The sequence below is a fragment of the Mycteria americana genome, chromosome 7, assembly GCF_035582795.1.
Source record: "Mycteria americana isolate JAX WOST 10 ecotype Jacksonville Zoo and Gardens chromosome 7, USCA_MyAme_1.0, whole genome shotgun sequence".
In the NCBI taxonomy this organism is placed as follows: Eukaryota; Metazoa; Chordata; class Aves; order Ciconiiformes; family Ciconiidae; genus Mycteria; species Mycteria americana.
In genome coordinates, this window is record NC_134371.1 from 41,701,847 (window position 1) to 41,725,717 (window position 23,871).

General features: G+C 61.1%; 4 protein-coding genes across 10 annotated transcripts; 3 read left to right on the forward strand and 1 right to left on the reverse strand.

Annotated features, from left to right (window-relative positions):
* Positions 1-887: 887 nt before the first annotated feature.
* Positions 888-7,590, reverse strand: FAM78B (family with sequence similarity 78 member B). 4 transcript variants are annotated; one of them, XM_075508063.1, is made up of 3 exons: positions 7,135-7,590; positions 5,077-5,609; positions 888-1,385 (listed from the first exon to the last, which is right to left on the reverse strand). In XM_075508063.1, exons 1-2 carry the CDS (start codon positions 7,395-7,397, stop codon positions 5,087-5,089), a joined length of 786 nt encoding a protein of 261 aa, XP_075364178.1. In that variant the 5' UTR covers positions 7,398-7,590; the 3' UTR covers positions 888-1,385; positions 5,077-5,086. The 4 variants fall into 4 exon arrangements, with proteins under 4 accessions (XP_075364178.1, XP_075364177.1, XP_075364175.1 ...); XM_075508062.1 differs by having other exon boundaries at positions 888-4,810; XM_075508060.1 differs by having other exon boundaries at positions 888-5,609; positions 7,135-7,588.
* Positions 7,591-7,708: 118 nt separating this feature from the next.
* On the forward strand, positions 7,709-11,309 carry PLPP6 (phospholipid phosphatase 6). The gene is made up of 3 exons (XM_075508059.1): positions 7,709-7,788; positions 8,111-8,529; positions 10,408-11,309. The coding sequence occupies exons 1-3, from the start codon at positions 7,724-7,726 to the stop codon at positions 10,776-10,778; spliced, it is 855 nt and encodes a 284-aa protein (XP_075364174.1). The 5' UTR covers positions 7,709-7,723; the 3' UTR covers positions 10,779-11,309.
* Positions 11,310-14,248: 2,939 nt separating this feature from the next.
* On the forward strand, positions 14,249-18,856 carry LOC142412579 (flavin-containing monooxygenase 5-like). Of its 4 annotated transcripts, none has more exons than XM_075508078.1 (9): positions 14,249-14,384; positions 14,808-14,990; positions 15,209-15,397; positions 15,482-15,644; positions 15,888-16,030; positions 16,449-16,648; positions 17,022-17,371; positions 17,735-17,807; positions 18,076-18,856. In XM_075508078.1, exons 2-9 carry the CDS (start codon positions 14,859-14,861, stop codon positions 18,419-18,421), a joined length of 1,596 nt encoding a protein of 531 aa, XP_075364193.1. In that variant the 5' UTR covers positions 14,249-14,384; positions 14,808-14,858; the 3' UTR covers positions 18,422-18,856. The 4 variants fall into 4 exon arrangements, with proteins under 4 accessions (XP_075364193.1, XP_075364192.1, XP_075364194.1 ...); XM_075508077.1 differs by having other exon boundaries at positions 14,254-14,384; positions 14,833-14,990; XM_075508079.1 differs by lacking the exon at positions 15,482-15,644 and having other exon boundaries at positions 14,254-14,384; positions 14,833-14,990; positions 16,460-16,648.
* LOC142413099 (flavin-containing monooxygenase 5-like) lies at positions 18,553-23,547 on the forward strand. The gene is given in 13 exon segments (XM_075509145.1): positions 18,553-18,693; positions 18,907-18,990; positions 19,359-19,655; positions 19,657-19,695; positions 20,432-20,472; positions 20,474-20,591; positions 20,676-20,838; positions 21,614-21,756; positions 22,011-22,210; positions 22,289-22,638; positions 23,050-23,122; positions 23,198-23,357; positions 23,359-23,547. Coding segments are annotated over 13 exon segments (1,998 nt in total).
* The last annotated feature ends 324 nt before the right edge of the window (positions 23,548-23,871 follow it).

Genomic DNA, 23,871 nt, shown 5'->3' on the forward strand with positions numbered 1-23,871 from the left:
TGTACCCCACAGCAAGCAGGGACTAGTAGGGTTGATGCTCATGGTAAGGAATACACTGGATGCAATGAGCTACCCTCCAGCATCCCATGGGTCCTAATCCTGGGGCAGCACCCACACGCACCTGGGACATGGCCCATCAGTCCTTGGATAATGTCCAGAGCCGCTGGCTTCTCCCAGTTACCCGTCGCTGTTCTCCTTCACCCTGGCGTGCAGGCCCCAGGCCACCCCACTAAGGATATCCTTCCCCAAACATGGCTGCATTTCAGAGAACTCCCTCTTTCGTTACGAAAAAAAAAAAAAAGGGAGAGTTTATATTAATTCTTAATTGCCTCCAGGAACTTTACAGTGAATATTTGTATTTTCCCCAAATGACTTTTAAATGAACCTTCATTATGAAATTTTGCATTATCCCCATGGATTATTTTTACTAGAAAACAAAATCACCTGGTCTCTAGGTTGACTCTTGTTCCCCCTCTTTCACTCTGCAAGAAGTGGGAGGAGGATCTGCAATTTCAAAAGGGAAACATCCCTTTTCTGTGTAGTTTTTCAGCCTTATCAAGCTTGGCATCTTCCCTAGTTCCCTACGGTCAGGCTGCAAGAGCTGCTGGGTTTCTTGCTGGTCCCTTGGCACACAGCCCTCACCTTGATGTGGTTTCCTAAGGGAAAAAGGGCTGTCTGCCCCCGCCTCCAGAGCTTTCCAACTGACTGCCCAATTTCCGGAAGGCGCGAGGCAGCCCAAGGACACGGCCCCATGGCAAGCTTTGTGCAGACAGGCTGCTCTGAGCATCCCCAGGGAAGGGGCACTGCAGGGTGAGCATAACCTCTCTGGGACACCAGAAAAGCCACCTGCAAGCTGGGACAAGGGGGGAACAAGTCCCATCACCAGACCCCAGCGGCAAGGGCAGCCGCTGGTCCCACCGCTGAGCCAGGCAGGGGCTGACAGCTGAGAGCCCACGAATTCCTGACTGCTCCCCCACATCACCATGGCCCTGGAGATGCAAGCCAGCCAGACGGACTCAAGCAAACACAGGGTTTGGTTCCAGTACAGCTCGAGTGGTTTTCTTTTAATCCCAGAGAAGTGAAATGCAACGTTTGTTCGAGTTGGTAATAACATCCAGCAACAGAAGTCCAAGCCCCCTACTCGGTAAAGTCATTTGTGTTTAAGGCACTCTGCAAAACCAGCTTTCCTCTTCTCCTCCTTCCGATTTTCCCCACGCGGCAGCAGAATACCTGGTTTGGTCTTTTCTCCATAGCGACACCCACACGTCCTGGCTCTTCTCACCATCTCCAGAAACCGGCAACAGCAAATCCAGCAGAAGCCGAACAGAGAAACGCCAGGAGGCTGGGTCAATAAATACGGACGGGCACGGGAAGGAGCACAGTGCCTGGGGAGGGGACACATGGGCTTAGAGCTTCTGTGGGAAGGGGACAGGCACCGGGTGTCCTCCCTGCAGGCACCGACATGATTCCCCTTCCTTTGTCCCCGCCAGCTCCGAAAGGGGATGGGAGCATCGGGGCCTGCAAGCATCCCTCCCCAGCGGTGCTCCCGAACATGTGGCAGCACCCCAAAATGCAGGGAGCTGGGTGGGGGGGACCCAGCTGCTCCTGCCATGCAGCAGAAATGACCCCCCGACTTCCAGCCGTCAATAAATACCAATAAATAACTTAAATAACTTTAAATAAATAAATAAAAAATAAATAAGTGACCTGAGGACAGGGACGGAGGGGAAGGGGCACCCCGAGGCTCAGGGCAAGAGGGGAGCGTGCCGGTAGGCATTTCTGTGACCTGCCCCTCCCTGAGATAACGGGGTGCTGGTACAAAAGAGGGGTGTGGGGAAGGGGTCCCGCTTGGGGCACCCATCAGTACAGCTGCGGGCCACAGGGATGCAAGCTGAACCCGGACTCGCATGAGGGAGCTCTCACCCGCCACCTCCCTCCCCTTTCTCGAGCTTTGCGAGCCCAGCACCCGGGCTCCACCGGTCAGTGCTACCAAGCTCAGGGAGATGCTCACCCAGCACCTCCATCTGAGCGTGAACACGCACCTTTTGCAAACATGCAAAATGCCTGCAAATTTCTGCAAACATTGTTTGCAATTTTTTTTTGCAAACAATTTTTACAAACTTTTTTTTTTTTTTTTTTAAACGGGGAAATGCCCACGAAGACAACCCATGCATCAAACCAAGTGCATCAAATCCAGCCATCGGAGAAGGAGCCGGCACAGGAGCTCGGAGAGGGGAACACAGGCATGGCCCCGGGGCTCAGCCAGAGCCTGCCTGCAGGCTGGGGTAGCCCTGGGAGCGCAGGCACACGGCTGCAGCCAGGCACAGAGCCCGACACCAGCACCAGGCGGCACCGAGCACCTCCCTGGGGATGCTGCAGACACACACAGACAGAAACAGCGGCCAACTGCTGTCTTGGTGTCGTGCCGATGCAGCAGACGATGTGCCGAGGCTCCGGCCAGCACATCCCAAAAGATGACAACGAATTCAACGGCATCCCTGCACCAGCTCCCCCCTCCCAGCCGGCTGGCACCATGGCAGTGCCGCAGCAGCTCCCCAGGCTGACGGCTAGCACGCAGCCCCCGAGCACAGCCCCGACCCTTCCCCACGGGTTTTGGGGAGCTGGCTCACGCAGCCTCTCTGGACACAGCATCCTCTCCCAGCCAGGAGCCCACCTCGGGGCTACCGTTTACTGGGGAACCTCTTCCTCTGGCTTTTTAGCTCCAGTGGTGCCAGAGACGTTTCTGTCCCACTGGGTCAAAAATATACATCTGCCTTATTTCAAACCAAAAGGTACTCAGCCCTCCTCCTCCTCCCCCAAATCTTAAGGAAAACTGTATTTAAAGTTTCTAACCCCCTTCCACACGCTTTTTGAAAAATGAAACACCAGTGATGGCAAAAGTTGCCATCAATCCCGCGCCAGGACAAAACCACAAGCAGAGTCTCACAAAAGCGGGACATCTTCCCGCGCAGGCAAGCTGCCGGTAGAAGCTTTGCTCCAGAAAACACAGCAAACCAAAGCTCAGAGCCCCCTCTCCCTCCACAAGGCTGTAGCCCCTGGCAAAACCCAGACATAGGCACCGAAAGCAGCAGGTTTTGGCCTGCGAGGCTGAGCAGGACCACTGGCCCCGGCACAGGGAAGTGTGCATTGAGGCGTCAAAATGCAACGCTCCCAAAGGAAAAAATAAATAAAGAATCGAATCAGCAGCAAACCCTACTGAGAATAATAAGTAGCATGGGGATTTCACAGGGATTTTTGGTCTAAGATGCCTGGGGAGCCCCCCCCTTCGCTGGCAGGGACCGGGGTGCACATCCCATCCCGGAAAAGTACAAGCCGTGGGTGAAGCTTTGCAGGAGCTTGGCCGCACTCTGCGGAGCGATACCACGGGGATGTGCCAGCACACCGGGGGGAGCAAAGCAGCGCTGGGCTGGGCGTCCCAACAGCCGGGCCGAGGGCAGCGCTGCTAATACCGCAGGAAAGGCTTTGCACGGAAGTGCCGAACACGGCGACCCTCCCCAGGCTCTCCTGGCAGCGAGACAGAAGATGGGACCCTCCCAGCGGGAATTACCCGCATCCCCAGGGTGATGCAAACCTCCCATAGCGTGAAGGCAGGGGTGTGAGCCGGAGGAGCCACAGGGCTCATGCCGGGGTGGCGGACGGACCGGAGAAAGCAGCAAAAACCGTAACCATCTGCCCGGGAGCAACGGGGCACCTGGGGCATCGGCAGTACAGCCACAGCTTTCACCTCTGCTGCATCCCAAGGGTGAAATGTCAGGAATTGCAGGTCACAGCCCAAGGCACCAGCACTGCCCCACGGACCAGACGATGTCAGCCATCCAGGCAGCAAGGGGCGAGGAGGAAGGCAAATAAAACCCCCTGTCACCCCCCAAGCACCTGCAGCAGCCCAGGCAGCGTGCTCACCTCCTCCTTCCCAGGCAAACCCAGGCCTGCCCCGTGCAGCCTCTGCTCACACCCCTGCCTCCAACCCATGGAGAGGAGACCCCTATCCCTGCAGAGCCTGGGGAGTTACCGCAAGGCATGCCATCTCCTCCCCGCCAGCGCTGGCATCCCCGCTGGTACCTACCCTGCTCCCTGAGTAGCTGAGGAGGAGGAGGGTCTCCACATAAGCCAGCATTTGTGTGGAAAATAAGCAAGCACACAACTTCTTGCAAGGGACTTGGGTCTGCAGTGGAAGCGTGCAAGTCCTGGGGTACCTTCAAGCTGGTTTGAGTACCCCACGGGTCAGCGAGCACCTGCTCGCCCTGGGCTGGGTGAACAGGCTCCCAGTTTCTCGCTCAGCTGAGAATTGGTTTTGTTTCCATAAGAGAAGGGCTGGCGGGATTGGGGGGGCGGGGTGGGGGGGGTGGGAAGGTTGAGGAACTGCAAAGATTTAGTGCACCTTAAAACAAAAGGACATCTAACCTGCCCTTAGAACTCACTCCAAGACGGAAAAGAGCTATGGCATCTCCTACACTCACAACTACTCCAAACACACCCAGATGCATGCAAAACATCCCGCTTCCCCTCGGCTGCGGAAAACCCTTCCCAGGCAGCGGCAATGGCCAGCACCGGGCTCCCGCTCCGCTCCCGGGCCCTCCCGCCCAGTCCCAGCGGACAGGGCGAGGGGTCGATTATCGATCCAAAATGCATAGGTATAGACACCGCAGGAACACCCGCGCCCCGGCGGGAAGGGTCACCGCAGGAGCCCTCCGCATCCGGCAGGCACGGTCTCCACTTCTACCTCCAGTTGGGTGGAAAGCAGCATTAGCCACAGGCACGGTTCGATCGCACCCATGCTCCTTGCATTGCCCTGCAAGGAAAGATGAGTTGTTCAGGTCAGACAGCCTCTTTGCCAGCCGCAAGCCCCTAGAAGTACTCAATTCTGCTTCCTGGGAAATCCTCCAGCTCAGCGATCCCTCTTCTGCACCCCCACGCCGGCCAGGCTCTCTGTCTAAGGAGGAGCCGTGTTTCCAACCACAGCTACAAAGGCAGGAGAACCAAAGAGGTCTGCTTTGGCTCAGAAACCCCGTTCACTTGCAGCAGGCTGACAGCACCCAGGTCCTCACGCGCACGCACCGGCGCTGCTCTACTTGGGAGGTATCACGACTATAGGCTGGCCCCGCTTGGGCCTCCACATGAGGACCTGGGCATCGTTGGCGTTGGGTTTCACTAGTGCGTTTGGTGGGATGGGCTCCATCCTGCTGAGGATCCGGGGCTGCTCCTGCTGAGTCCTTCCCACCAGTCGTGCCCGCTGCCCCAGCAGCTGCATGGGATCGACCTCAATGTCCACTCGCATCCTCCACTTTATAGTCTGCAAGATGATCTTTTCCTTGGTGGTGGTGTTCATGGCCACCAGCCACGTGGTAAAGCTCTGGTCCCTTTTAATCCTGGTCAGCAGCGGCACATTACTGTTGCTCACAGGGACAGCCCACGTCACGCTGGGATAGAAATTGTCATTCATGCTTACAGAGAACCTGGAGATCTTGTTAGTCGGCCCGACCAGGGTCACAGTTTCTGTGGTGTTTCCATACCAGGGGTAGCTCACGCCATCCGAATCGCTGATGGCTTTTACTCTTCCTTCTCGCAGGTCGGGCAGCTCCCAGCTTGACCTAGCAAAGGGGAAGAGAAAGGCCAGGTTAGCGGGGAAACGGCAACAACAGCGCCTGGTGAGGGACAGAGAGGGAGGGACAAGGAGTCGAGCAGCTTGGGGACCCTCTCCCCGCCCGCAGCAAGCTCTCAAGGACCTCCTTCAAGAACAAATTCAGCTTCGGTTCCTTCGCCGAGCCAGTCATGGCTAGCTGAAGCCTTTGTTCTGCCAGCAAAACACTATTTTAATTAACCTGCAATCAAACCAACTGGGCCAAAACTCATTGCTGAGTCTCTCTGGGGCCACTCTCTCCTTAATCAGCTCCTGTGCCAGAGGAGAACAGCCTTCCCCATCCACCAGCTGCAGCACCACGACTACGGCACCAGCCAAGCCCGTCAGCAGCCCCCTCCTGCGATGAAACTCGGAGATTTTTATGCCTCTAAATACACACGCCTGCACAGAGACACGTACAATAATTAAACGCCACAATTATGCCTGCCGCTGGTGCGATGAAATCCCTGCAATATGGCCGGGGGGGAAATTCCAGCCCAAATCTTGGCTGCCAACCACGTTAGCAACACCGCGCGGCTACGGCAAGGGAGACGATCACCACGTGGCAATTACAAGCGGGGAGCTTTGGTGAAACCTCCCACTGAGTCCAAGTTCTGGCTTCAAACGCATCTGGGCACTGGAGCTGCCCGCAAGCGGCTGGGGCCACCCGGCTGCCGTCCCCCTGACAAGAGATGACCTCCGCTCGCTCCAACGTCCTCAAGTGCTCCAGCGCCACGTGCGAATGAATCTGCCATGACGCAAGGGCGCGGGCAGGCAGCACGAGGACCTGCCGCTCCCCCAGCGCCCGCCGCCCCGCGCCAGCACCCCTGGCAGGCTGCGGAACGGACCCCTCCGGCCATCTGCAGCCCCCTCTCGCATCACCCCTTCCAAAGGGCGGAAGACACAGCGACAGAGGCGGCAGCTTTGCCCCTCGGCGTCCCCCGCACGCTCGGCGTCGGGAAAAGTTGGTTTTTTCCCAAAAGCAGCCGCCGCTGCCGAGCTCGGCCCCGCTTCCCCGTTCCGCACAAGCCAGGGGGCAAACCCCCGGCGCCGCCCGCGGTCACGGCCCGGCCCCAGAAGAAACGCTGCTTGGCGGGGCATGGCGGCCGCAAAGCCCTCGAACGAGCGCGCTTCAGGCCACCGGCGGTGCAGCGGCCGGCGGCGGCGGGACGGGAGGAGCGCGGGCGCTGCCCGGGCCGCGGCACCGCGGGGCCGGGTCCGAAGGGGGCAGGGGCGGTGCCGGAGGCGGGCGCCGGGGTGAAGGCGGTGCCCGGGCGCGGCCGTGGGTGCAGCCGTGGGGTGCGGGTGCAACGCCCGGTGCCCGGTGCCGGGGTGCCCGCGCCGTACCCAGCCCGGTGCCTGCCGCCGGGCCTCCGCGCCCCCGTCGCCGCTCCCGCCCCAGTGCGGCCGGGGTGCCGTGCCCGGTGCCAGGTCCCGTCCCCCCCGCCCCAGCCCGGTGCGGGTGCGGCGGTGCCGGTGGCGGTGCCGGTGCTCACACGCCGAGGTCGCTGTAGGTGTTGTAGAACTCCATGTGGTTGCAGGCCTGGATCCAGCCCACCACCCAGGTGTGGCGCCGGGCGATGGGCGGCATGAGGACGCGGGCCGAGGCGCGGAAGTAGGGCGTGCGGTACCGCAGCACCACCGGCGAGCTCTCCTCGATGGCGGTGGCCGCCGGCTCGATGGTGGCCGACACGTCCGACACCACGATCTGCTCCCGACGCACCCGCGCCTTGCAGGCCACGCTCTGCAGGCACCCCATCGCCGCCGCCGCGCCGTCGTCACCCGCCGCCGCCGCCGCCGAGCCGCGGGGCCGGGGGGGCGGCCCGTCCCCCCGCCGCCGCCCGCCCGCCGCGCATCGCCGCCCGCGCACCGGCGCCCGCACCGGCGCCGGCAGGGCGAAGGCGCCGCCGCCGCCCCTCTTGCGGCCCTCGCCGGCTGCCGTACGCCGGCTGGGGCGGGCACGTGCGCGGGGGGAGGCGGGGCGCGCCCACGGATCCCCGCCCCGGGGCGCGGCGGGAGGGAGGGTGGGGGGACCTCCCCGCCGCCAGGGGGCGCCGCAGCCCCGCCCCGGGGCGTCCCGGCTCCATGGCAACCGGCCACGTCACGGGGGGGCGGTGGAAGAGGAAGCGGGGCCGCGCCGGGGCCGCCTGGTACTGGGGGAGCCGGGGAGCGGGGGCGGCCGGCACCCGGGGGTGCCCTTGGGGAGGTCCCGGGCACGCACCGGGAGGGGGGAACGGGGCCCCGGCGGTGCGGTAGCGGGAGGCGGGGGTGCCGGGCAGGGTGCGGGGGCAGGCCCGGGGCCTGCAGGCAGCGGGGGGCAGCGGGGGGCGGCGGGGCCCGTAGCAGGTTGCGGTGAGGCGTGGGGAGAAGCAGGCCCGGGCAGGGGCCGACACGCGGGCTCCTGGGCGGCTCGCCCGGGTCCCGGCGCCAGAGCAGGCCTGGCAGCCGGTAACCGGCCCGCACCTCTCCCAGGCCACCTCCTCTCGCCATGCCGAGCCCCCGGAGCAGCCGCGAGCGACGCGCCGGCAGCAGCAGCCGCCTGGAGTTCCTGTCCCTCGTGAGCCAGCGCAGCCCCGGTGCCCCAGACAGCCCCTCCCGGCGGAAGGAGTCGGGCAGCTCCGCGGCGGCCCCGCTGCCCGAGGAGGACTGCATGAAGCTGAACCCCTCCTTCCTGGGCATCGCCCTCAGCTCCCTGCTCGCCATCGACCTCTGGGCCTCCAAGCGCCTGGGCGTCTGCGCTGGAGAGGGCTCGGCCTGGGGCAGCGTGCGGCCCCTCATGAAGGTCATCGAGGTTTCGGGGCACGGCATCCCTTGGCTGCTGGGCACCTTCTATGGGCTCTGCCAGAGTGACAGCTCAGCGGCCAGGGAGGTGCTGCTCAACCTGCTCTTCGGTGAGGCTGGGGGCTCACCAAAGGGCTCCGTAGGCAGGGGCTGGCTGGAGCCAAGGGGGGAGGATGGGACCTGAAGGATGGGGCAGAGCTGAGTAAACCTTAGCCTCCTACAGCCCTGAGGGAGCCCGCTGGTTTTGAGTAACTGGTACCAGAGTGCATAACCCTACAGCTGGAGGATGTGGTGGCATGGGTATGGCTCATCTGTCACAGCTCCAGCCACACCCTGTGAAACTCCTGACTGCTAAACTGCTCCTGCAGTTGCACAAAACTTTCAGGGAACTGAACTCTCTTTTAGTTCTTCAGCTTATCAGAACAACGCATTCCAGGTGCAGCTGCCTGGTGTTGAGACACCAGCCCTTTTCCCTGAAAAGCTGCTCTGGCACACAGATGTCTGCACCCTTGGGCTCCCTGCAAGCAGTACCTGCACAGATTGACCTGTATCAGCCAGTGAGGAAACTTGGTTTAAAGCATGCATTTTAATTTCATGTGGTATAATATTCCCCCCCTAGCATCCTGTCCTATTACGTATACTTAGATTCTTCATTTTTGCTCATTTAGAAACTGTAGTAGCTCCAGAGCAACAGACCATTTCAGGTTCCTAGTTCTTACTCTTTTGTTAAGTTGCAAATAATTGGTCTCTCACACTTATTTGAATTGAAATGTGCTTGGTGGGAAACATACAGTTTGGGACATCTTTTTCATCTAGCAGCACATGGTTAAATTACAGTCTCACTGTAACTTAAAAATGTGGGAAGGGACCTGGAGGCCTCTGACCTAACCTCTGCTCTGAGGAGGTGTCCCAGCACCAGGGCCTTGTCTGGCCCTCAATGCTCCGGGCCAGAGCCACCTGTCTCTCTGGAGCCCTGTCCCAGGGTTGCAGCATCAATGTGGGGAAGGAGTTTTCCCTAATTTCCAAGTTGAGTCTTCCAAACCATATTTAAAAAAAAAAAAAAGCAATTGAACTAGGTTTACATGTGGGAAAAAATATTTGTTCTTAAATGATTAACCAAAGGGAGTGAACTGAAGTGACTGAAAGATTTGGTGCCCAGAAACAAGCCTTAGGACAAGCAGAAATCAGTCCCTCACACAAGACTTCCTTGGAAGAAGTAGCCCTGGCTGTGAGCGCTGTGCTAGCTGAGCTAACGAGGATGGAGAAAGCACCCTCTGCCCTACATGAGAAGCTGCTCTTGCCAAATACTGGCTGAACACTTCTCATGTCTCACACGTGCTTTGCCTCTGACTTCTACCACAACAACCTTTAGCTCTTTAGCTGGCATTATTTAAATAATCCTTTATTCAGCTCTTGAAAACCAAAGCATGGTTAACTTTCTGGCATTAATCCCCCCGGCAGCAGGGAGAAGCCAGACTGCAGGAGCCCTGGCAGCACCACGCAAGCTCGAGGCCCCTCACCCTAAGCAGTGGCTGAGTGGTTGAAGTGGGTTGATCATTCACCCGGGGCAGTTTGACCCCCAGCCACGAGGGTTGGCAAAGCAATGCTGAGTCAACACAGGCTGTCAGGAAGGGAGTTGTGGGGACTATTAACCCCTCTGTTGCCTTCAGATTAAGGGTCAATTTGAGCCCTGAGTCATGGTTGCTGGCTGTGGCAGTCAGAGGGTCTGGCATTGTGCAAGGGCTGCATGCAGAAAGAGTGGAGACTGAAGATATGCTTGTGCTAGAGAAGGCCAAGCACTGGGCGAGTGCCACGCTCTCCCTACCCAGGCATCGTAACCATGGGAAATACTGCCTGCTCTTCGCAGGTTTTGGTACCCAAGTGCTTGTTTTCTTAGCTAATGGCTTTGGTTTGCTTCTTGCCTTGTTTTCCATGGGGGGAAAAAAAAACCCTTCCTTTCTTGCTCACTCACTGTTACTGTCTTCTAGCATTGCTGCTGGATCTCGTGCTGGTGGCAGTGGTGAAAGGGCTCGTCAAGCGGCGGCGGCCCACCCACAACAAGATGGACATGTTCGTCACCATCTCGGTGGACAAGTACTCCTTTCCATCGGGCCACGCCACCAGAGCTGCCCTGGTCTGCCGCTTCATTCTGCACCACCTGGTGCTCGCCGTCCCACTGCGGGTCCTTGTGGTGCTCTGGGCTCTCATTGTTGGCGTTTCAAGGGTCATGCTGGGCAGGCACAACGTGACGGACGTGCTCTTCGGTTTGCTGCTGGGATACGCACTGTACAGCGTGGTGGAGTACTGCTGGCTGTCCCCGCTCAGTGCGCCTGCCCTCTTTGCGCTCTGGAGCCATTGATGGCTGGGTCCCTCCCAAAAGAGGAGGTGTGCACCCAGTTTTCTAAACGTGCACAGGGAGGGGATACTGGGACTTGAACTCGCATCCTAGATCACATCTATCCAGCCAAGATTTAAACACTAGTGCTGCTGCAGGCTCCTGGGCCCACATTTAGACATTTGGTGCTGTCCTGCCCTCCTCATGGGCTGTCAGGCAGTGTGTGCACCGGCCAAGCAGCTGCACTGACTGTTCTCCTGTGAAAAACCAGTCCCTGCAGAGCCCGGGGAAGGCTCAGCACATTCATCTGGCAGCTCGCTGCTGATACTGTGAATCGGCATGCCCTTGCTGGGCACCTGTTGCATTAGCCCATGGTGTATGTGGTAGCTGTGGCTTTGCAGAGATTTCTCTGCAATTGCCCATGTATCTGTATGCTGTAAATACACTGATCACGTTGCTGTCATGAGCGTGCCCTGCACAGCCTGCTCCATAACGTCTGCCTGGAGGATACTCACTGGGGTCTGTCCTCAGGTTTATAAAGAGCTCTGTCTTCCTAAGCAATGCGTCTCTTCCCTATTGCTCTTGATTCAAGCACTGCACTCGGCCAGATCTCAGCCAACAAGGACACAAGCAGCTGACTCCCAGTGCTATGGGGAAAGGAGGGTGCAACTGAGGGTTTGGTCCATCCATGCCATCTCTAAGAGAGCAGGTAGCTGGGGAAGCAGCTCCCAGCAGCAGCCTGCTCCTGAAGTCCTTGTGCAGAGCTTTACAGCTCCTTCCCCCGCTCCACAGGATTTTCAGTCTCCCAGGGGGTACAGTGCATTCACAGCAATTCCTGTTTGTCAGCACATTACCAGTGCTGCTGACAGCATGCTGCAGAGTGAGTCCCTTCCACATAACCCTGGCTAGCAATGCACCCTTGCCCAGGCTGCTGGGCAGCCCTGGGAGCGGACCCTTACCTGCACCTCCCACAGCTCTGCCAACCCCTGCTACAGCTCCCTGTGCTCTGGGCAGGCAGGCTCTCCTACCCTGGCACCGTTGGTCCCGGCAGCCTGCTTTTCATAGAGGACTGCTTGTTCTTGGCAAGAGGGGACCATGAGGAGCCTCTGTAGTGAGCCAGGGCTGAGATTGAGCCAGAAAAGCACAGAACCCACATCAACAGGGACCACAGCTAAGCAGGGAGTGAGGGCTCTGGGCTGAGCTTAAATAGTGCTCCCAGCATGTTGGTTGGGGTGATTGGGCCCAGGTGAGGCTCATCGTGGCCATTAAGGTCTAGTAGTGCACTCAGGCCCTGGAAAGCATGGATTAAGTCGTATTAAAACCAGGCAGTACTTAAGTGTGCTGTTCCTCTGGGTGAAGTGTTGCAGGAGCAGCCTGAGGGCTGCTAGTACAAGCACTCTATCTCTGTCTGTCACCCACTGTCAGTTATACAGGGGCTGAGATGAAAGTGCTTGACGTGACAAGGTTCCCCCTGAGCTGAGCCATGACTTACTGGCACCATGAGCTGGTGAAGCTACCAGCTGTGGGTTTGCACTCCAGTCTGGGACTCGTACCATGACCAAAAAAAAAACAACCCCTGGTTTGCACTGCGTGCCCAGCAGCCAGCTGGGCTGGTCCGGCATGTGCATGGCAGCAGCTGGCCACCCTGGCCACCCCTCCCACACCAAGGCAGAGATGAGCTCTGCAGTGGCTGCGGGATCATGGGCAGGCAGCATGCTCTGGTGTGGTCAGGGTTTGGGCTTGTTGAGCTGTGCCAAAACATCTTAGCTCTACTTTTTCCCAAACACAGGGTACTTTTCGTCCAAGCAGTTCTTACACCCATTGGGGTCTTCCTTTCCAGGCCACGGAAGAGTATGGCAGCAACTGTGGCTCTGTGCATCTGTGACTTGTTCCCACATGCACGTGTGTGCCAGAAGTTGCTCTCAGCTCACTTGCAGGACCCTTCATGAGCTGCTTGGTGGCACCCGCCATCACCAGTGCACCGCCCTGCTGAGTCACGGGCTGCCCTGCTGCCCTCTCACCTCTGCTCTGCTTCTCCCCACCTCCACCAGCGAGACCTTTGGTCTCCTCTTGTGCTTGTCACTTGTCACTGCTCCTCTGAGCATGGGCACCAGCACGCTGATAGGACAGAGGAGACTGGTGCTTTCTGGTCAGCTTGTCCCACAGCACCTCTGCCCGCTGCGGAAGCCCAGAGCAGACGTGTCTGCATGCACTGCCCACCATGCTGTCCATCCTGGGTGCTTGCCAGGCATGGCGCACTATGGCTTTCCTGCAGGCATCAACAAGCCGGTCTTGACCGAAATGCCATGGCTCGACCCTGGTGCACTCCCACAGTCCCCTGTGCCTGATGGCATGGTTCAGCTGGGCCATGAGCCCAAGCATGGTGGGGGCAAAGTCCAGGCCTGTCCAGCCTCTTGTAGCTGCCAAGGGAGAAGGGCAAATTCGAAGGCAACCTGCACAGAGGTTTCACAGCACGGCGGTGGGGTTGAGAGCTGGGAGAAGTCCCCTGTACCTGTCGCCCTTGGGCAGTCCCTGCAGAGCTTGCAAAAGAGCCAGAAGCCAGCTGAGAGCGGAGCAGGGAGGGTAGCGCTGCCAGTGCTTCCTCCTCGCCATCCCCGTGCCGATCCCCCTGCCTGGTAAGAGATGCTTTCGATGCCTTTCAACGGGCAGGCACGGAGTGTGGGTTGGCAGCTCAGCGCCTCTGCCCTGGGCAGAGATCAGCCCTTGCCAACAGCAAGGGACAGAAAGAGCTTTATTACATTTACTGCAAAGATACTATGAGTTTTAGAAGGTTAAAACCATTTCAGCTGCAGAGCGTGGCCCCTCTGTAGCCAGGTGCCTTCCTCAGCTCCCTGGACACAGGAGAGCAAACTTCCCCCGCAGCCCCCGGGGCCTGTCTGGCTGCGAGTGCACCAGGAGCCAGGGGCGTGCTCCCGAGCCGGCCGCTCTGTGCCTCTCACCGCCGGGGAGAGCCTTCTCCTAACCAGCCCCAGTGCCCTGGCACCAGCAACACCCGGCAGCACGGTGCTCCTCGCACCGGGGTCCTGCTGGCCCCGGGACTCTGATGGGCTGGGAGCGAGCTGTGGTTACGGGAACACTGTGCCGACACGCCCAGCCTGGGGGCACGGGGGACGTGGGCGATGAGGCGCCAGGTGCCACCAGAGCAGCTGGAGCTGCCTGTGCCCCCGAGTACCAGCACGAAGAGAGTTGGGCTGATCCTGACAATCCCAGTGGTAAAAGTTCAGGGCAGTGTTTGTTTACCTGACATGCAGGCATGCCACGGGGACTGGCTGCGCCTCTGTCTTTCCTGCACCCCCGTGTCCCCACCGTGTCCCCACGCGGGGGCTCCTGGTGAGGAGCGTGGGACGGCTCCTACCCTGCCGTCCGAGGCTGCAGCGAGAGCCACTGCCGGAAAAGCCGAAGAGGCGGCCGGGAGCCAGCCGGGCGCCCGCTTCCCCTCTCCAGCCCTGTGGGAGGAGTGACGGAGGGTGAGGCCCCGCTTGCCGCGGCCACGCACCGTGAAGCCAGGCCGCCGCCCGGCGCCGCGGCTCGGGGCAGCCCAGCGGAGACACTCGCACGGCTCCCTGCCTGCTGCTGGCCTTCCCAGGGCTGCCGCTCCCGCGGCCGCAGGTCGGTTGAGGGCCTCCCCGTGGGCTGCCAGCATGCGGCGGGTGGCGGGGCGGCGCGACGGACATCTCCCCGGGGAAGGGAGAGGGCGAAGGGCAGGCGGAGGGGCTGTGGCCACCCGGGAGGGAGCCGTCGGTACCCGAGGCAGGGCACGGCGCTCCGGTGTGCCTCCATCGCCGGGACTTGGCGTGAGCAGGGAGAGCTCGAGGCTCCCTGGCGCTCGGTAGCATTTCTCCCTACGGCCTCCAGAGGCAACACCACGGTGGTGCAAAACCCCAGCACCGGCCAGGTCCCTGCTGGGGCGGGGAATAGCAGTTGCCTCGCAGCTTTTGGGGGACAAACTTTTGGGGGGCTGCCTCTCAGCTTGGGACCTCTTTGGTGCACGGGGCCAAAATTTTGCACAGCTTCCCCCCCCTTGCCCCTCAGCCCCACTCTCCGGCACTGTCCCCAGGCAGAGACCCAGCGGTGGAGGACAGCATGGTGAAGAAGGTGGCCATCATCGGAGGGGGCAGCAGCGGGCTGTGCGCCATCAAAGCCTGCCTGCAAGAGGGGCTGGAGCCCATCTGCTTCGAGAGGACCGGGGACATCGGAGGGCTCTGGAGATTTGAGGTAATCCCTGCGAGCCACATGTCTTGCTGGGGGTCAGCACCCCGGCAGCCAGGGATCAGTGGCAGTGGCCAGCAGGGTGGCACGCAGCCGGCCGTGGCGGGGTACTGGGGGGAAGCCTGAGGGCAGGCACTCCACACAAAAGGCCACCACACCAGCCCCAGCCATCCCTCCCCATCGCTGCCCCTGTGCCAGCACCGAGCCATGCCCTGCTCCCGCAGGAGTGCCCCGAGGAGGGCCGCGCCAGCATCTACCGCTCTGTCATCATAAACACCTCCAAGGAGATGATGTGCTTCAGCGACTTCCCCATCCCCAGCGACTTCCCCAACTACATGCACAACTCCAAGATCATGGAGTACTTTCGCATGTACGCCCGGCACTTTGACCTGCTCCGCCACATCCGTTTCAGGGTGAGAGCCGAAGGGGCCCGGGGCGGGCGGCAGTGGCGGGGCCGGGGGTTGCAGGGTGCCTGACGCCTGCTCCCTTGCACCCAGACCAGCGTGTGCCACGTGGCCAAGCGCCCCGACTTTGCCACCACGGGCCAGTGGGAGGTGGTGACAGAGAGCGAGGGGAAGCAGGAGGCGGCCGTGTTCGATGCCGTGCTGGTGTGCACCGGGCACCACACCGAGGCACACCTCCCGCTGAGCACCTTCCCAGGTACTGCCCCACACCCCGGTACAAGGAGAGACCCCAGAAAGCTCATCCATGGGAACCCCTGTTCTCCCTGCTGCTCTTCCTCCCGGCCTCAGCATTTCCCTGCCTTGCTTCGACTCAGGGAGTGCTCCCACGCTCCCCAGGAGGGGGCTGTCAGCGCCAGAGAGGGTCCCCACTTCCATTTTTTGGGAGGTGACCCTCCAGCCTGGCACCAGGAAGCCAAGCATCCCTCCTCCCTGCCTGCAGGCATCGAGAAGTTCAAGGGCCGCTACCTCCACAGCCGAGACTACAAGGATGCCCGGGATTTCACTGACAAGAGGGTTGTTGTCATTGGGATTGGGAATTCGGGGTCGGACCTCGCCGTGGAGATCAGCCACGCGGCCAAGCAGGTGAGCAGCAGGAGCAGCGTCCCAGTGGGCAGGACAGCCCGCTGTGGGACACTGCTGGCTCCAAGAGGACACCAGGACCAAGGCACTGGCATAGCTGCCACTGTCCCGGCACTTGCTGCATTTGGCAGTGCCGGCACCTGGCAATCCCAGTTGCCAGGCAGTAGTGGCAGCCGAGACTCGATTCCATACGGATACCCCGATTTCCATTCCCCGAGCCCTGGGCTGGGGCTGCCCCTGCAGCTCTTCCCTACCTCTCGCTGCCAGGTGCCCACCCCTGGCTCCCTCTGCCCTCCGGGTCTTTGCCCAGCACCCAGGCAGTGTGAAGAGGAGTGATCCTGGGGCGAGGACATGCCCCCCCCAGGGAAGCCCCCCAGGACTGTCGCAGCCTTCAGGAGGTGATGCTTCCTTCCTCGCCCAGGTCTTCCTTAGCACCCGCCGGGGCGCATGGATCCTCAACCGTGTTGGAGATCAGGGCTACCCCATCGACATCATCTTCACCACCCGCATGAAAATGTTCCTGAAGAAGCTGCTGAGCCCATCCGTGGTGAGCGACTTCACAGAGAAGCAGCTGAACGCGAGGTTCAACCACTCGCACTACGGCCTGAAGCCAAAGCACAGGTGCTAGCAAAAGCTCCCCCTGCCCAGGTGGAACCCCCTGGCTGCCCTTGTGTCCAGTTCCGCTTGGCCATTTCCATGCTCCCTGTGCCCAGGCTGGGGCTGAGGCACCAGCCCTGGAAACCCAGTTAATAGCTGTGGTATGCCCAGGCAATGCTCGAGGGAGCCACCACTGCCCCTTCTGGGGACCCTTGGTGGCACCAGTGCAGTAGCAGCTGCCAAGCATCCCTGGGGGACCAGACCCATTGGTGACGAGCATCCTCGGGGCTGAGCATCCCTGGGGACAAACATCCTTGGAGCAGGGAGCAGTGGCCGAAGCAGGACATGGACAAAGACACCCCACCCCAGCACCCTGATATCTCCTTGTGCCTTCCAGGATCCTTCACCAGCACCCAACCATCAACGACGACCTGCCCAACCGCATCATTTCAGGCAGGGTGCTGGTAAAGCCGAATGTCCAGGAGTTCACAGAGATGTCTGCCATCTTTGAGGACGGCACCAGGGAAGATATTGACGCCGTGGTCTTTGCCACGGGATACAGCTTCTCCTTCCCCTTCCTTGAGGGCTGTGTGGAGGTGGTGGAGAACCAGATCCCCCTCTACAAATTCATGTTCCCCCCTGACCTGGAGAAGCCAACGCTGGCTTTCATTGGCCTCATCCAGCCCCTGGGTGCCATCATGCCCATCTCCGAGCTCCAGTGTCGCTGGGCCACCCGCATCTTCAAGGGTAAGTGAAGCAAACCTCCCCTGTGGCTGCAGCCCGCTGCACCCCCAGAGCTGGGGCAGATGGTGCCCAGCCATGTTTGGGATGCAGCAGTGGGCTGTGCCATCCTGGTCATGGGCGATAGCATGGCCGCCTTGCAGCCGTCATGGTGAGCTGGGCTTTTGCCTGAGCAGCGCAGGGATATCCGTACCCTGAGCCCCACAGGCTGCTCCTTCCCATCCCGAGGAGCTTGGACGTGCCTCAGGTGCCAGACCACCTGCCATGGTGGTGCTGGCAGGGGCACAGCACCCAGGCAAGGGCAGCACCACAGTGGCCACTGTTGCCAGTGGGGTGCAGTAACCCCAGCCTGTGGCTCATCCTCCCTAGGGCTGAACAAGCTGCCCCCACGGCACGACATGGAGGCTGACATCAAGCAGAAGAGAGAAGCAATGGCAAAGCAGTAAGACACCACCACCCCCCACCCCCCCCCCGCCCCCGGGAACAGGGAAGGGGCCAGTTTGGGCATGGCTGCTCGTGGGCACCTGTCGTGTCCTGTGGCTGCGTCCTGGCACATTTGGCCATGCCAACAGACGGCAGGGGTGCACTCGGCCGCACTACCCCCACCCTGCTGATCCTTACCGATGGTGGTCCATCCAGTAGCGACTTGCCGGTGCGCAGGGCATCTGCTGGCTCTGCCACCAGCATCCACCTGCCCTCCCTGCCCGCAGGTACGTGAAGAGCCAGCGGCACACCATCCAGGTGGATTACATTCCCTACATGGACGAGCTCGCCTGCCAGGTGGGGGTCAAGCCCAACCTGCTCACCCTCTTCCTCACCGACCCCAAGCTGGCGCTGGAGGTGGCCTTCGGGCCCTGCACGCCGTACCAATACCGCCTGCGGGGCCCGGGCGAGTGGGCGGGCGCCAGGGAGGCCATCCTCACCCAGTGGCAGCGCATCATCAAGCCCCTGCAGACGCGGCACGTGGAGGAGCACCCCTCGTCCCCCGCCGTGCCCCTTGTCTTCAAGCTGGTCGCGGCTGTGGCCGTCCTCGCCGTTGTTTTTGCTTACTTGTAGGTGTCTGCTCTTGATGGGGTGCCCAGAGGGAAAGGAGGCTTTGCAGTGCACCGGTGGGGCTGGCCGGCCAACCCCTGCCCCAAGGCAGCCTGTGCACCCCAGTGCTGGCAGGAGCCCTCGTCCTGCCCAGCATGGCCCCACTGCAGCCACACCACAAGTTTGGGGTGCATGGAGCCTCCCTGGCTGCCGAAATAATGCCTCGGCACCTGCTCTGCACCTCCTCCTCGGGAGCCACCACCAGAGACGGACAAGGAAACCTGCCCACATGCAGGGTAAAATCCAGTCCCTCTTGGCCAGCGCTTTCGACTCGGCAGGGATGCACCGGCTTTCCTGCCGCTTGTTACCCAGCTGAGCCACCACTGGCTACACTCACACGACAGCTCAGCAGCAAAGGCACAACAGACTTCCTAACTGGATAAAAGCATGTTAAACAGAGCCAGGCATCCGTCCCGTTACTGACACCACCCTGTCCCCCTGTGTGCCAGGGGGACACGCACGGGTTTGAGGCTGGCCTTGTGGCAGCGGCACAGCTCCAGCTCTGCGGCAGCACGGGCTGCATGTACACGCACGTATGCACACGCGTGTATCCACAGCAAGACGGCCTTGCCCAGGGTGTGTGCCACAGGAGTGGGTCATGGTGTTTACAGCGGCACAGCTCAGTGCCACCCTTGTCACCTGCATGCAGCCCCTCCAGAGGATTGCTGGGTGGGTTGGGGACCCAGAGCGGTGACAGGGGGTCCTGGCCATCACACGCCAGGACCGGCACAGCTGCTAGCCACCAGTGTCCTGAGCGTCCCCCTGGTTTTGTTTTCCATGCCACGACCTGCCAAAATCTGGAGCATGGCCACATCTCGGCCCCCGCACCCAGGAAGTCCCCGGAGCAGCGTCAGCGTCATTAAGTGGTTACAGAACCTAATGAGCCCCTTGCGGAGGGCAGGCGTGGGCAGGAGGTGTGGCACGGCAGCGGGGAGAACCTGTAGATCGTGTTTGGAAGAAACACGCACAGGGACAGCCATCCCCAACTGAGCAGTACCATGCGTCCCCCCAGTGTGACCCGCCAGGCTCCGCACCCCCTCGAGCTCGTGCTGCTCCCAGCCGAGGCTTCCCCACCATCCTTGCCACCACAGCACCGCGGGACACGGCTGCCCAGCGAGTAGCCATCATTGGGGCTGGTGCCTCTGGCCTGTGTGCCCTGAAATGCTGCCTGGATGAGGGGCTGGTACCCACCTGCTCGAGAGGAGTGGGGATATCGGGGGGGGCTCTGGCGCTTCGAGGTAAGCCTTGCACCGTGCCAGCCTGCCCCGCGGCAGCAGCACGCATGGGACTGGGATCAGTCATTGGCAGCTAACGAAGCACCACTCCCCTGCTTTGCATGTGTGCGGAAGGTGGGCTGCCAAGGAAAACCACAGAAAAAAACCCTGCTGCGGCAGCGGGAGGTCCCCGTGGTTCCAGCTGGTGTGCCAGCCACACTGGACCCATCTCCTTCCCACCAGCAGCAGGACGGACCCTCCACAAGGACCTTACCCCAGGGCCCACTCCCCTGGCCCAGCCTTCCCCTTCCCATCCCTTCCTTCCCGGTCTCATCCATCCTTTCCCCTGCTGCTTTGCTCCTGGTCCCCTCCAGCCCTTTCCTACCCATCCTGGTCCCATCTGACCCTGCTGGCTGTCCCAGTCCCTGTCCTGCCCAGCCCTTCCCTGGAAGTCCCGGTTGCTCCTCTCCTTGCTTCTGTGCCGCTCGCCCACGCAGAGGCACTGAGCGCTTTGGGAATGCACTGCCTCTTCTTGGCTGGGGGCGGGAGCGGGGAAACTGAGGCACAAGACCCCAAGACCCACTGTCACCGCTGCATGGCCCCTGCCAACCCAGAGCTTCCTCTCCCCCATTTTGTGGGACAGGCAGTTGCACTTGTGCGGGAGGGTGCCGAGTGCAGGGACGGGTGCTATGACCACCCGTGGCTTAATCCTGCACCCCCGGTCCCCACGCCAGCACCGAGCCATGCCCTGCTCCTGCAGGAGTGCCCCGAGGAGGGCCGCGCCAGCGGTAGGTACCGCTCCGTCCAAGGAGATGATGTGCTTCAGCAACTTCCCCAACTACATGCACAACTCCAAGATCATGGAGTACTTTCGCATGTACGCCCGGCACTTTGACCTGCTCCACCACATCCGTTTCAGGGTGAGAGCCGAAGGGGCCCGGGGCGGGCGGCAGTGGCGGGGCCGGGGGTCGCAGGGTGCCTGACGCCTGCTCCCTCGCACCCAGACCAGCGTGTGCCGCGTGGCCAAGCGCCCCGACTTTGCCACCACGGGCCAGTGGGAGGTGGTGACAGAGAGCGAGGGGAAGCAGGAGGCGGCCGTGTTCGATGCCGTGCTGGTGTGCACCGGGCACCACACCGAGGCACACCTCCCGCTGAGCACCGTCCCAGGTACCGCCCCACAGGCTGCTCATGTGCTCCCTGACACCCCTGGGAGCACCCTCCTCTCTGGCTTAGCCCTCACCCTGCTCTGGCTGCTGCCAAAAATGTCTCCACAGGTTAACGCACCAGGTGGGATTGCACAAGTATGCTGCTATCCCACCCATCTTGGTGGTCTGTCCTTGGTGGCTCTTGCTGTCAGTGCCTGACCAAAGTGCTCTGCTGGCAGGTGCCACTGCTGCCAGCTCACCTCTCCTACCAGAGACAGGCTTCCCAAGCTGCTGGCCACACACCCACTGGCCTCTCTGGCTACCCAGCAAGGCTTGAGAGCTCGGCGCTGGTGGTGGCCTTCTCCTCCGGGTGCCAGGCAAAAATGCCTGGAGAGCTTTCAACTGTGGAGACCCTCTTTGGGTGGGGAACAGGCTGGAGCACACTGTCACCATGGTCTGGCGGGATGGCACAGACCCTGGCTGCTCCTCTGCCCCCAACGGCTGGCACTGGGCAGGAACTGGAGAAGAATTTTGGGATGGGAGCATGGAGTTCTCCAGTCTAAGCCCTGGTCCAAGCCAGGCCAGCCCCAAAGCCAGAGCAGGATGCTCAGGGCCACACTGAGCAGCTCCCAGGCTGGAGATGCCACCGCCTCTCTGGGCACCATCCCAGGGCTGCATCACTCCCGTTGGTCACGCTGGTCCCAGCCTGTTCCCAAAACACACCACCAGTCTGAGCAGGAGGACAGCCACCCCCTGCCCCACACCCCTGCCTGGCATGGCTTCCCTCTCTCTTCCAGGGCTGGAAAAGTTTGAGGGCTGGTACCTGCACAGCTGGAACTACGAGAGCCCACAGTTCTTTTTGGGGAAGCGGGTGGTCATGGTCGGCACCGGGAATTCAGGCATCGACATCGCGGTGGAGCTGAGCGACGCAGCCAAGCAGGTGGGCTGGGAGAGCCGCTGGGGCTGGGGTGCTTATTATTTGGACCCCAGAGGGCACCAAGCAACCCCCCGCCATCCCCTTTGGGCTCCTCTCCCTCCAGCATTGCAGCCACGAGCACCCCATCCCCTCTCGATGAGAGTGGCTGTTGTGGTCCCAGCAGCTGTGCTGGCATCCCTGCCCAAAGGAGTACGTGGGTGCCAAGCCCAGTCCCAAGTATGCTGCCATGCCACCACCTTCCCTCTCCTTCTTCCCAGGTCTTCCTCAGCACCAAGCATGGGACCTGGGTGCTGCACCGGGTGGCGGATGGCGGATACCTCTTCGACTTCTCCTACATCAGCCGCTTTATACAGCTCCTCCAGAGCCTGCTGCCTCAAAACGCCAGCAGCTTTCTCCTGGAGAGGAAGGTGAACTCCCGCTTCGACCACGCGCTCTACGGCCTCCAGCCCCAGCACCGGTGATCGCCCCAGCAGCACCCTGGGGACCTGCCCCAGCGCTGCCCGTCCCACTGCCCAGATCTGCCCGTGCCTTCCAGGATCCTTCACCAGCACCCAACCATCAACGACGACCTGCCCAACCGCATCATTTTGGGCAGGGTGCTGGTGAAGCCAAACATCCAGGAGTTCATGGAGACATCTGCCATCTTCGAGGATGGCACCAGGGAAGACATCGACGCCGTGGTCTTCGCCACAGGATACAGCTTCTCCTTCCCCTTCCTTGAGGGCTGCGTGGAGGTGGTGGAGAACCAGATCCCCCTCTACAAATTCATATTCCACCCTGACCTGGAGAAGCTGACGCTGGCTTTCATTGGCCTCATCCAGCCCCTGGGTGCCATCACGCCCATCTCCAAGCTCCAGTGTCGCTGGACCACCCGCGTCTTCAAGGGTAAGTGAGGCAGGGTGGGGGGATGCAGCCACCTCCCTTGGCCATGGCAAGGCTGAGTCGTTCAACTGGCAGCATCCCCTGGCACACCGCTTCCCTCCACTCACCTTTGTTGTCCTCCTTTTGCTTATTCATAGAGACAAAAACCAGCGTTGCATTTTGCAATGAGCCTCGTGCTCATCTTCTCTTGTGGGAGCCACTAACAAGTCCCGTTGCCTGCAAACCACCTTCCCCCTCTCCTTTCCTGCTGTTACTTCCTTCGCCCATGCCTCCTGGTTTGCTCCTGCTGTGATGGCACGTCCCCAAAGCCCCAAAGGCTTTTGTGTGCAAGCACAGGCCAGGCTGGGCTGCAGAGCCAGCCATACCATGGCGGGAGCACAGCCCTCCCTCCAGCCACGGCCTCGTCTTCCCCAGGGCTGCAGGACCTGCTGCCATCTGCCAGCATGCTGGCTGACATCATGCAAACCAAGGAGAAAATGGCCAAGCGGTAAGGACCCTGCACAGGCATCGCTCCTGCCACCGTTACCCCCATGCCAAGCCCACCTGCCCTCCCTGCCCACAGGTACGTGAAGAGCCAGCGGCACACCATCCAGGTGGATTACATTCCCTACATGGACGAGCTCGCCTGCCAGGTGGGGGTCAAGCCCAACCTGCTCACCCTCTTCCTCACCGACCCCAAGCTGGCGCTGGAGGTGGCCTTCGGGCCCTGCACGCCGTACCAAGTACCGCCTGCGGGGCCCGGGCGAGTGGGTGGGCGCCAGGGAGGCCATCCTCACCCAGTAGCAGCGTGTGGTCAGGCCCCTGCAAACCAGAGCTGGGGACCGTCCCAGCTCCAGCCCCGTGCCCCACATCTTCAAGGTCTTCTTCAGCATCGGTTTGACTATGTCTTGCTCTCTTCTTAACCTAAAATGAAGGAGACAGCTGGTCCTCCTGGCGATCTTCTTCCTTTCCTTTGGGCTTGGGTGTTTTTGTAGCCTCGTTAGGTCTGCCACCACGTCAGGAGGCACGGAGGGAGTCGGTTCCTTGAAGAGGCAGCCTGGTCTGTCTTGCCTTCCTGCTGTGCCAGGGCCACACCAGGTCTTATTGGGGGCTGAAGACAGGGATCACCCCCTTCCCTAAATCCTGGCCCTGCAGGTCCGCAAGCTCTACCCGTGGTTAGGTCGGCGCAGAGGCAGTGGGGAAACTGGGAACTCACCTGGCCAGGGCGCCTCGGGAAGAGGGCAGTAAAGCTTGTCC

Coding starts and splice junctions, on each gene's coding strand:
- FAM78B (XM_075508063.1), bottom strand. CDS start 7,397: ATGGGGTGCCTGCAGAGCGTGGCCTGCAAGGCGCGGGTGCGTCGGGAG. Junction 5,610..7,134: donor ACCTACAGCGACCTCGGCGT/GTGAGCACCGGC, acceptor CCCCTTTGCTAG/GTCAAGCTGGGAGCTGCCCG.
- PLPP6 (XM_075508059.1), top strand. CDS start 7,724: ATGGCAACCGGCCACGTCACGGGGGGGCGGTGGAAGAGGAAGCGGGGC. Junction 7,789..8,110: donor GGCCGCGCCGGGGCCGCCTG/GTACTGGGGGAG, acceptor CACCTCTCCCAG/GCCACCTCCTCTCGCCATGC. Junction 8,530..10,407: donor GCTGCTCAACCTGCTCTTCG/GTGAGGCTGGGG, acceptor ACTGTCTTCTAG/CATTGCTGCTGGATCTCGTG.
- LOC142412579 (XM_075508078.1), top strand. CDS start 14,859: ATGGTGAAGAAGGTGGCCATCATCGGAGGGGGCAGCAGCGGGCTGTGC. Junction 14,991..15,208: donor GAGGGCTCTGGAGATTTGAG/GTAATCCCTGCG, acceptor CTGCTCCCGCAG/GAGTGCCCCGAGGAGGGCCG. Junction 17,808..18,075: donor AGAGAAGCAATGGCAAAGCA/GTAAGACACCAC, acceptor CCCTGCCCGCAG/GTACGTGAAGAGCCAGCGGC.